Source organism: Poecilia mexicana, unplaced genomic scaffold (genome assembly GCF_051168715.1).
Source record: "Poecilia mexicana isolate PSO_F unplaced genomic scaffold, ASM5116871v1 scaffold_15, whole genome shotgun sequence".
Classification (NCBI taxonomy): domain Eukaryota; kingdom Metazoa; phylum Chordata; class Actinopteri; order Cyprinodontiformes; family Poeciliidae; genus Poecilia; species Poecilia mexicana.
The window spans coordinates 5,721,755-5,734,479 of NW_028263384.1; the positions used below are offsets into that span (position 1 = coordinate 5,721,755).

General features: G+C 36.7%; 1 protein-coding gene across 1 annotated transcript in view; it reads left to right on the forward strand.

The window, feature by feature from the left end:
- Positions 1-7,710: 7,710 nt before the first annotated feature.
- LOC106908272 (cadherin-1-like) overlaps positions 7,711-12,725 on the forward strand; it is a 33,155-nt gene continuing 28,140 nt past the window's right edge. The window contains exon 1 of the mRNA XM_014974326.2: positions 7,711-7,967. Within this exon, the coding sequence (XP_014829812.2) occupies positions 7,917-7,967 (51 nt within the window). The 5' untranslated portion in view covers positions 7,711-7,916. The remainder of the gene's footprint in view (positions 7,968-12,725) is intronic.

Here is a 12,725-nt window from a genome sequence, read left to right on the forward strand (position 1 = left end):
AAATGCATCTGAAATACAGACAAATTTGTAAAAGGTATAATCTAAACAAAAACAATGAATATAACTGCAACTGTACATCATTAGCACACCCTAAGCCAATACTTTGTTAAACCAAAATCTGATTTAATTTCAGCTTTCAGTCTGTTGTACAAATCTGTCAGAATGCTCCGTCTTGATTTGGTTACATTTGCCCATTTTGCCTCTCAGACTGTGATGACTCCTCTTCTCCAGTTTCTTCTTCATGTGACCTCACGGATTTTCTGTCAGATTTAGTTGCTGACTGGTGCCGTTCCAATGGCTTCATTTTCTTCTAAAGAAACCATTTTCTTTTTGGTTTTGACATATGCTTGGACTCAAATATTCAGTCTCTCCTTCCTAGCAGACACCTGAAGGTTCTGGGCCAAAACTGATCAGTTAAGTGTTGTTAATTGTTTCCTCCGCTTCCCAAAGGTGTAGTCATTCTTTACTAAAGTAACCCCATGATGCTACCAGCCCCATGTTTCACTCTGGTGTTTTCGGGATTTTTTTGTTCTCTGGAACAGACAACACAACGTTTGGAGCTGTAGCCAGAAATACCAGTTTAGTTTCATCAGACCATAACATGTTTTTCTGCATGGTTTTCAGGGGATTTTAGTGAGGCCTGGATGTTTTATTTTTGCATGACTATTTTGTCAGCTAAAGCTATGAAAAACATGCAGAATAAATTAGTAAAGCTAAAAAAGTAACGTAGAATGATGATAAGTAAGATATTTCAGCCAACAAATATGAACAAGTTTAAAACACTTGTTTACAGGGGATGAAATCTAATAAATGAAATCTAATACATTTTAATTTTAGCCCTGTGAAGAGTGTGGTTTAAGCTAAATGAGAATGTACTATAACCAAACAGTCTCTGTCAAATAACAGGATTCTGTCTCTCTCTGCACGTTCTACGTTATCTTTTATCAGTTATGGAAAGTTTTAGCAGTGTTATGGTTAACCCATATTTTCTTCCAATTACTGAAGTTGATATTTTCTTAATTTAAGACATTCCTCTGTCTGATGACAAATTCCATGGAGAATTTGTAACATCTCTGTAAACGATGGCTTCAGCTAAAGGAAACAAGGAGCAAACAGGATAATCCTACCAGGACAGCTGAACCTTATGGTTGATCACATGAACAATAACTAATGACACTTGTGATCCCCATAAGACTGAATGCTGCGATTTTATTAAACAGTGTTGCAATACAGTATTACTTTAGGGGGTGCAAACATTGGTAAAACAAAAAAAAAGTAAAATATATTTGTAAATTTTTTTACAGATGAAAAGACATTTTTAAATACACGTTAATGAGGCACAGAATACACTCTTATAAATGCTTTTCAGAAACAAAAAAAATAAGAAGAATATTACAAGAAGAAACATCATTATGACTGTAGGAGGAGCCGACAAAGTGAAAAACTAACTTAAACAATCTGCACATGAAGCAGCAGCGCAGCTTGAGTTGGCCTCCTGCCACACCTCACACGTCTCACCTCATGTTGTGAAGTATCTTATTTGTGGAAACAAAACAAAAAAAACAGGAAGAAAAACTAATCTCCATGAATGTGAATGTGTATCAGATATGTGTATATATTTTCACATGCGCAGGTGTGAAATCAGGTGCAAAAGATAAAGTCGAAAACAGAGTATAGGTAACAAAAATAATTCTGACTTTATCCGAGTTGAAACTTGGGTGTTAAAAATGGAATCAACATTCACCGGGTTTAGTAAAGACTCTGTTTTACAAACTAGCACATTCACAGCCCAGCATATCTTTCAAAATATGTTCTGTATGTAAAAAGAGAAGCTCTCAGTGGTGTTTCCTGCTTCTGAGTTCATACAAGTGTTCTCTGTTTAAAGCAGAAACTGCAGGCTTCTAATCATTGGCCAGCCGGTTAATAATTGACATGATATCTGAGTGGTAGCCCTCCTAATGGCCTTGACAGAGAGAAAGAATCCCACATGCAGTGGAAGACCTGGGAGTAAACTGTAGGGTTTCAGATCCTGATCCAACGCTCTGGTTATACATCAGCATTCAGGAAGCAGAGGCTGAAAATGATCAGTCATAATGTTTCACAGGACACAAATTGAAACCAAATTAAAAATAATAAATAAAATCTCTAACGGAGAATAGATGAACTGAGGCTGAGAAGTTCAGGGAGAGCTATGGAATTACAACGTGCATCATTTGTCCATCAGATATACATACATTATTCCTGATTTGTTTTTTAAATGTACTACTAAAATAAATTTGTTCTGTTGCTCAGAACTAAAAGTGAAAACAGTCCCTTCCCCTTTCTTCCGAGGCGACCTTTGTGCAGTTACTCATTGACGGAGAGTTTTGGTGAAAGCTTGTAGCAAAAATAATCTAAGCTCCACAGTGAGACACGTTTCAGGAAATGGTGCCTGTGAATTAGAAACACTGCTTGAAGAATTGTGCGAAGTAAACATGATCACAAATCCAGACGAGATGTGGGTTCATAGTTCAATGAAGTCTTACGGATAAGTGTTTTATTGGTACAATATAACAACATAAAGGTTTGTGTCCTTTCTGTTTGTTTTTGTTCACTTTTTTTCCTTCTATAGTGAACATAACTTTATCACCATCAGTGTATTGGTTCGCTCTCTCAGTTCCTCTAATAAAGGATTTATATCTTAAAGCATGAAGAACATTTTTCACACACTCTGCCCTACTTCGACCCAGCTGCCTTGTGTGTTAATAAACCGTGAAGAAATCCAAATGGAGTCTGGTTGTTGTTGCACATTCCAGAGTGATAGTGAAAGGACAAGGTGGCTTATTGAGGGAAAAAAGAAAGAGGAGTGAAGGGAGGTATAAAGGGAGAAGAATAAAATGATGATAGAGGGAATGTGTCATTATCAGAATTTGGACCGAGACTCTCAGGCAGATGCAGGGTCAGCTTTGTGTGTGTGATCTACTGAGATATGGAGATACTTTTTTTTGTGGAGTGTAGAAGTTGTGGTTCTACAGGCTTCAACCAACGCTGAAACTTTGATATGATGAACTATCAAAGTTTGATCCAACAGACAAAAATAAAACACTTTCAACATTTAGCGAAATCTCACTCTGAATAAATTCATACAACTGCAAGCAAAAAAAACTGTTTCGCAAACCTCAGCAGGTTTAACTCTGAACCTTTAGGACAAGACCAGTTGTTGCTCCACTTCTGCTCAAGCAAAACCTGCAGAACACTTTGAACATTTGCACAACTGATTATTTCAATTTGAAAAATATAACATGTTCTGATGACACCATGCTTCTTTAATGTATGTAGGACAACAAATCTAATGCATTATGTGCAATTGAAATGTATTAAGATATTTTAGGTTTACACTACTTAAATCGCACAACGTAGCTTCACTTGTTTTTATATAATGCAGATTCTTTTGACACAATTGGTTTGCATAAATTTCAGTAAACACAACCTATTTTCATTGAATGTTGATGTGTTTGCTATGGAAAAAAATTCTTAAAAATCATCTGTGATGACAAGAATTCATTTTCTCAAAATAAAAAATAAACCTAAGCCTGTTTGAAAAATCTTATTCTGCCGATCGAGTGAGGTGAATTGAAAACAAAATGCCAAGTTTTTTTCAACAGTGTCACTTAAAGCTGCAGTATGTAACTTTGACAAAAATCAGTTTTTTTCATATTTGCTGAAATATGATAAATGACCTGTACATTATCAGCCTCGTACTGTGCCGTCACGACGTAGAGATAGTTTTAACAAATATGTAAAAACATCTTCTTTACAAAACTTACATAGTGCAACTTTACACTAGCCTGTAAAACTTCACTATTTTAAAACATTTTCTGTTCATTTAATGGCCTTTGTTTAATAATACTTGAGCATTATTAAATGATTTCATGTACCAAATGTACTACAGTAGCAAAGGAGTAAAATCAGTCTTCTAATGGTGAAAACGTTGCATTTTTCTGCTTAGTTTCTTAAAACATAGCAATTTTATTGATATTTGTTTAATGTTATTATGAAGAGAAAAAAAGATGTTAAAGAATTTGTCCTGGAAAAAAAACAACGATCTGGCAAGACCTTGAACTGGCTGTTTTCCCTGCTTCGTTATGAATCCTTCACATTGGAGGCAGTTTTGCTCTTTCTGCTTCAATCCTTCACCTCGCAGAGAGTTCAGTGACGTTCTGCACAGGTCATACAGCATTCACATCACGTAGAGGTCTGGACTTTAACTACGCCATTGCAACACCTTAAATCTTTTTGTTGTGAGTCAATTTGTTGAAGAATATCTTCCGTTCACCACTGTCCTGCTGACGTACCAGTTTCTAACCATGCTGTTATCTTCATGGTCAATCAGATGCATTTTTTTTTTTTTTTTTGCTAACCTACGTCGTGCTGCCATGTAAAGTTCATAGTTCGACAATCAAAAAACTCAGATGATTTTTAAAAGACCAATCATTACATATAGTTTCAATTGAAATTATTATCTTTTTTCAATTAACATTGCTAATGTTGTACTGATACTGTGGTAATCATGGAAATCAGGAATTATTTCATCACAGCTAGATGAATTGTTTTTTAAGTTGGAAAAAAAAGAAGAAAATGAAACTTTGTATCTAAGAGCATAGAACTACAAAGCATAGAATATGCTTAATAGACAATTTCACAATCTCTCTGCTTTGGCACCTCGTCACCTTTTTCCAATTCTTGACAGCCAAATGTTGTCATATCTCCTTTTCAGGAAGGAGATGGGGTGTGTGTTCCAGAGAGAGATGTGGGCTGGAAGGTTAATCAGCCTTCCAGCCCACAATTTTGAAACAATTATTCAAAAGCCATTTATCAAAAACATAGAGGTTTGATGTGTTTGTGTGTGTGGTACTACAAAATAATCATGGGGAAGGTGTGTAACTATTAACAATGAAAAGCATCAAACCAAGGCCCTTAAAATTTGAAACTGAACTCATTTAAAGAGCAAGAAAAGGTCATGCAAATATAAACCTTAGAAATTTAAGAAAGCAACATTTTAAAAAAAGCAATCTCTTGTTTTTCTTTTGACATTTAGTCAAATGAAATGATTTTTGTATCATATCTGGTTTTACGCTCTATCTGTCAGCGTACACCGGAACATGTGAATGTTCATGAAAAGAATAAAAAACATATATTTTTATTTTATTTTTATTTAATATTCAGCTATTTTGGGCAAATCTTTTATCTTATATTGACCAGAATAAATCTTATTGATCCCTTTAGAGCAGGCCTGCATGGGTTTATATACAAACATTCAGTTTCAACATTTTTTTGGCTATTGTGATGAAAATGTTGATCCCATGAATTAACATTTTTCTCTGTCTTCTTTATTTATGTTTTTTTTAATCATCAAAATATTGCAATTACTCCACTGCAGCTTAGATATGGATTGTATGTGGAACTTAAGACAGTAGCAGCTGCAGTAAAGTGCTCACTTTTACAGCGTTGCCTTGCCGATTATACTTTCTTATACTGCCACTAACTCTTACATTCAAAAGAATGAGATTCCTTTACATGTAAGTATTTTTAATTGAATTAGAATCAAATTGAATTTGAATTTGACTGCAAAGTAATGCTGCTTGTTTTTAGTAATATCAAATCTAAAATCTTATTTTAAAGTTGTTTCAGTTAGCATAATTCTAAAATTGGTGCAAATTGATAAATAGAGACATTTCTTTAGGTTTAGGGACTTTGTTTTCAGAACGGGATATTTATAGGACTAAAAGAAATTGCTGCATAGACATTTTTGGATGTGTTTTCACAAGCTTAGACTAAAAGGAAGTGAATCACTGAACCTTTAAACTCAAGAAGCTCGAAATTGTAATTTGACACTGCTGTCTTCCTCCCACTCTTCTCACTCATTCCTCCTCCTGTCTTGTCCCTCTCCCGTCACATTTTCCTCAATCTGTCTAAGTGGTGATGACTTTAGATTGATTGTTCGTCTCCCCCACACTCTTTTTTACGTGTGAGGGGAAGAGGAATGACTGGTGAGTGATTGTGTAACTTGACTGCTCTCCGAAAACTCCCCTTTTTTCACTCAAAGATTTTCAGTGTTCAACAGGTTAATAATGGTAGCAACATTCCCATCAGTGTTTTACAAATGGACTCTCCAAACTCACAATTTTGAAATAGTAAACCTCAGAAATCTTAATTCTAATTGAAAGCCTCTATCACCCCATAATTCTACCCACTCTGAAATGACAAGTTTGAGACCCAGTCAGCCCACATGAGGTGTGCCCCACTAAATGTAAATGTTATACTTTAGCCTTTTTTCTCACTCCATGCCCTACATGTACTTGTAAGTAAAATGATCACTTTTCTTTACATTTTCTATTTATAGATATTAATAGACAAACATAATGACATTTTGGTGTAAAAAAAAACAAAACAAAAACAAAAAACCTCTCTGGTACATTTCACTTTGAGTTGAGGAGTGTTGCCAACAAACAGGTCTGGTGAGTATTCAGACATGTCAAGTTATTTGTTTTTTTGTTTCCAAAAAAAGTTAGAAGAGAGACATTAACTTACTTTTCCTGGAGTTTCTGGAGAATTTAAAAAGAACTAGAGCTATGAACCACGTTTAATGGAGAAAAACTGAAATGGACTTTCTGGGGTGCCATTCAGTCGCCTCACTTTCTGATTGGCTACACATCACATTTGACAGGTTGCGTTTTTGTTTCTCCTCAGGGGACTTCTGATGTGATATCAGATCAGGACAATCCAACTTGTTGATTACTCCAGATTTTAGATCCCAATGTCCTCCCGAGTGAACCAGATCACTTATATGTGACATGGCAAGAATATCTCTGAAAATTATCATAAGAAGAACTGTCCCAGTAATGTGTGTGTGTCCTTAAGATTGTCAGAAGGGGAAAATCGGGTCAAAAACACCTAAAAATCTCTGTAAGGACAAGAAACACAACTCAAACCAGGGATGACAACAAAGCAAATGTGGCAACGGTCACTGAACTGGCAACCCCATCACACAAGCCATACCATAAAGAACACCAATAACAACCAAACACTCCTCTGCCCCAGCAATACTTTATAGATGATTGCCACCCCAGAGCAGTCCCAATGGATAAGATTGTTCCACAAACCAATGTTCATCTATTTTTGTTAACTTATGGATGAGTGTTTTCTATGTAAATATAAGTTTAGTCAACTGAAACTTAATGAAATCTCTGTGTTTGTTTTCTGGACGGTTCCTGGATGCCAAAAAGTACACTCCTTTTCTTTGTTTAATGAAAATGGGGAACTTGAAACCTAAGCTACTTTGATAGCTGTCAATATGTTTATAGTTTTAAGTTTGAGTCTGATGACCCAGTTATCGTTCTGTTTATGTTTACATTATATTCACATGCTAAATGATTTGATATGTGGTTAGTTAGAAATAGGATTGTGATTGTGTGCGTGTATGGGTGGGAGACAGAGAGAAAAGAGAGAAAGAGAGTAGGTGGGGGAGGGGATCTTCGTTGGGCAAATTGTCAGTTAAAGGAAATGAGACTAAGTGGAGAGCAGCTCACCGAAGTTAGACATGGCTCACTGTCTACAGTGAATCAAATGGATGCCACAGACCGCTATCTTCTATAAATCTGCGAGCTTGTCCTGAAGAGAAAAGTAAGCGAAACTTCTGGTTTCTCCTTCTTCAGGTGTGGCGCTTTATGACCATATGAGGAAGCCGGAACGGGGCGCACCTGTGAGCTGACGTCACACTGAGAGTACCTGAATCAGCTCGCGGGACTGATCGCATTCAGACGCTGAAACTACTTACAGAGTACAGAAGGGGAGACGCTACGCACCGGAATACAAAGAAAGTTGTTTTTTCTACGTTTTAGCTACGAGAAGGATTTTATAAGAGGCTTCAAACACAAATGGGGACCGCCTGGTTTGCGGTTTTGGGCGTTTTATTCGTCATTTTCCAGGTAGGATTTTTTTTCCCGCTGTTTTGACTTTTATTTTAAATATTGCTTCGACATGTTTTGCTATTTGTTATATCTGTTATTTCGAATGTTTACTGTTTATTTACTTGTGTGGCTATCCTATTTTCCAAAGAGCGTTTAAAAAGACGTCTAGGTTGGTAAGCTTAATTTGGTTTTAGTTACTGCTTCTTGTGGATGTTGTGGGTAGCAATAAGGAGGTTCTTGGGGTGAATGTTAAGTTAAAGGTGAAGGTGGATGAAAACTATCCTGACTTCACACACGCACGGTAGCTCTAAACTAATTGTTTCATGGATAATTGTCGTTGCGGTGTACAACGGTGAAGTAGTGCTTCGCCCTGTTTCCGTCGGTGACGTTGACTGCAGGCGACTCGCCATGTTGGATTTTTATAAATTAAAACTGAGGTCCCATCAGGTTCTTCTTCCACAGGGCAGGTGACGTCACTGTAGACTTTAAAACTGTAGAAATTTGTTGTTTGGACTGCTATTATTATCATCATTAACAATCATTGTATAGCACAAATTACACAAACCCTCGAGATCTTCATAAGCAGTAAAAACACAATTTCGCTAAACATGAAACTGGAAAACAATAGCTAATATTAAATGCGAACAATGGTTAATTTAATTAACATTGTTTTTTTTTTTTTTTTTAAAAAGGTTTAAGCTGCTTTTCTGTGAAGAAAATAATATAAAAGTTCAAGTTCTTTTATAAACGAGATATGAAGTTTTTATTCTAAACAGCTTTATGGTGCAAGGCATTCTGAGAGGCTGGCTGGATATAAGTGTATTGTTTTGTTTTATAGACCTAAAACACATTAGAACTAGAGGGGACTTGCAGTTGTTTCTGTTAATGTTGTGAAAAATAAGATAATTATAAGTCAGTCACCAGCTGTTGGTAATGAAATTTACCTGAGTTTGTTTACTAATCCAAAACCAATGGTATGGTTAGGAATATAACCTGTAAATGTAGCATCTACATTTGGGAATAAGATTGAATGTAAGAATTGTGTTCTGTTTAGTTTCGCAACTCGATGATATTGAAATGGCTCAGCACAACTGTTTTGTTTTTGAAGCAGTATTCAGTTTTTGAGCCTCTGCACCTTAAGTAAAGATGGCTAAAGAGATCTAATCAAAAATGCTGAATTAAAAATTATATCAGCAAAAGTATTATTGCAATAAATATAGATTAAAAACTGAATTCAAAGTTTTAAGTCCATATTGCCCAATTAAGGAACTAACTGGAACAAAAATCAATAATTTAATCTATTAATATTTTAGGTTATTAAAGCTTTTTTTTACCTTTCACAGATCTCTGTTAACAGTTTAGAATCCTGTAGATTTTCCTAATAAATGGGTTGCTGTGCAAAGCAAGGCTGGATTTTTATGCATGTTATTGCTTGTAATATAGATTCCCAAATTAAGTATCGGTATTTTATTTTTCCAGGTACTGATTGCTGAGAATAAAAGGATAATTCAAACCTTTGTAATCCACTTCAGATATTATATATACAGCTTAACAAGACTATTAAGCTTGTTGCTGTTTCTTCTGTAGAATATTTGTTACTATGCAGTTGTATAGTAGCTGGAACATTCCTGCATAGTGCCATCTATGCTTTTATTTAACTAGCAGACTGAGTTTTTTTGTTTCTTTTTTGTGCTCTTTGCAGATGTGTAACAGACTTTGATCACAGCTGATGCAGTGTTTGATGCATGATGCCTCAGTCGCATCAAGTCACATAGTAATACAAGAAAGTTGTATAGCTGAAAGAAAAAGAAAAAAAAAAGAACAAACCTAACAATTAGAGATGTGCCGATCAGGTTTTTTCCTGCCGATACCGATCACCCATGAGGGCCGATCACTGATACTGATCACCGATACCGATCACATAATTATTATTTATTTATTTTTTAATCATAAACCCTACAGGTTACATTATGTGGAAAAAGGAACCATGAATTTAATTTAGACAAAAACTTGTTTTTAATAACTTTTTCCAAGAAGAAAACTAAACAAAACAGGAATTGTGCAAATTGTACTGCTATTGATTAGGGCTGAAACGATTCCTCGAATGGTTCGAGTACCTCGATTACTAAAATTCCTCGAGGAAAATTTACCTGCCTCGAAGCTTCGTTAATTTATGTTTTATTAGTTAGCGCACCGTGTTCCGGCCGGGACTTCATTTGCGTTGCGCGGAGCTCTCACTTCCGCCTCTGAGTTGTTGACAAAAGCTAAGTCTCAGCGGCATAAAGTCCAATCTTCAAGATTGGCCCGTGGGGATTTTATTGATTGATGATAATGCCCGACTTTTTATCGTTTTTGGGGAACCAATAAGCATCCTTAAAATGACTGGGGGAATGCCTGGAGTACGGCAGCATTTCTCCTCCGGGGCTGCTGGTTGAAAGCGAACGGCGGGAAGAGCGCTGAGGTGAGCGGATAGCCTGAACAGGGCGGGCGGCTGAGTAGCTGATGCTTACCGTGTAAATGTAGCTTTACCGACGAACCGCACAATAAATTTCATATCCCGGTCTGAAGAAACGGGTGGCGGAGCGCATCGTACATGGCTGGTAGATGAGTTTCTGAGTGTGACCAGTGAAGGTGTCGTAAATATCCCGTATTGCTTCCCCCCGTGTTCGTCCCCCGGTCTAACGGTTCGTCAGTCCGCTGGTCTATTTCCTCCCCTCCACCCCATGTTCGTTCATTCGCCCTCTCCTCCCACTCCAGGCGGCATTTCCCGTATTTTCAAACCCAAAGCGTGACAGGTTAGGTGGCAAGGTGAGTTTAATTAATCTATTAAACTCACTGAAGATGAATACATAAACTAAAAGCTGGATTGTAGACATTTTTTATAAGCATATTTGTGAGCCTGCCTCTTTGTTATTAAATTCAATATAATTTCAGATTTTTCTATAACTTTTCTTCTGGTTAACTTAGAAAGTGAGCTATTATTGTTACAGGTTAGTTTTCTAAACTACAAAAAAGCAACTGTTAGGGATGCTCAAATATGAAAAATTGGACTGATATTGATATCTGATAGTAACACCGGTATTATGCCAGATTTACCAATATTTCATTTTATAATTTTTTTTATCCGATTACTCGATTAATCGTAAGAATAATCGATAGATTACTCGATTACTAAAATATTCGTTTACAACAGCCCTACTATTGATAATACTATCTTTAACAGACTGATAACATATGAAGGCTCTGAAGAGGCTAAATAACGCAAAGAGCCAAAATAAAACCTCTCAACATTGCCAAGAAGTTCAAGTATAAAACTTAACATTCAAAGGCAAAAACAGGTTCCATTACAATAAACAATCCAGAGTTACTGAATGAAAACTTCCTGATAGCATGGCGGCTAGCTGATTACTGCTAGCTCTGATTGGCTGTTTCTGACTGAGCGGAGTAATTATGCAGAACAGGGAGGAGATCGATTATTTTTTCAGAGATTATCTGTCTCATGTTAGGACAGCGAAAGTTTTAATACGTATGTAAAATGTATTTTTTTAGGTTAGATGCTGCAGCTTTAAGCAGAGGTTCGGTGTGAGAGTCACTACCAGGTGGAGCAGAAGCGAAGCTCCGTCTGTGAAATATTACTACCTGTAGCGTAGCAGCGGTTCAACAGCAAGAGCAGAACCAGCGTCTTACATCGCAGCTCGAAGACTTAAATAATTTTCCAGGTTATTTGTTTAGCTTTCTGACCGTCATGCTAATCCGGGTGAGTGTTTGTAGCTGTGCGCTGCTTTACCTGCTATCTGATCGCTCCGTATGTCTTTTTTTTACTGCAGTGAGCCTCGATGTAGCCAAACTCCGTCAAGTATGGCATTGTTTTTTTATGCCATATTAGATTCGTTGTGTTGATGCATTTTGACCTGCTTCACCCCACGTGCTTTAATTTTCCGCCGCAACACGCAAACTTCCCCATTCACTCTGTGTTATAGTTCCACATCGCTTAGGATTTGTTGCTGCGCGTTTGCGCAAAGTGAAGGAAAAAGGAGACCAGCTGCACAGGCAGGCTGCGAAATGAGAAGCAGGTGATCGGTATCGGCAACAAGAGCCAATGATTGCCGATCACCGATCATGCACTTTTTCACGGAAATCGGCCCGATTATGATCGGTGACCGATCGATCGGCACACCTCTACTAACAATGGTCTCTTGTGAAAATGTAAAGGGTTAAAATCTACTAATGCTATGGATATGAACGTTTTATTTACTCATTTATTTTTTTTAAATGGCTGAAATCATCTGGAACTGGGTTGGCAACTTTTAATCGCTGTGGCTAGTTTGTCACCTTTCTGTAACTTCTATACGAACTATGTTTACCTACCAAAAGGTAAAGGAACTTTTGACAACTTCCATCTCTGACTTTTATAAGTCATGACCATTCCGTTTGATATTCCTGAGGCCTTAGAGTTAATTCTTACCACCTCTGAAATATGGCTTTAAAAAAAGCAACTGTATCATCTGGTGATTGCAAGCACTTATTGGCTTTTTACTGTTAATATCTTGAAATATATTTTTACTCTCTTGCCCTAAAGCTGTTTCTCTTACATTATTAAAATGAAGATTTTGACACAACATTCACTGTTAAGCACTTTCTGTTTGAGCAATATATTGGCCATTACTCTGTTTTCTCAAGCTGTCCTAATCCAAGCTGTTTAATCCACCATCATTTGACAATTTCCCACTACTGTAGAACCATTAGTAGTTGTGTGTGTGCATTCTCCTGTTACAC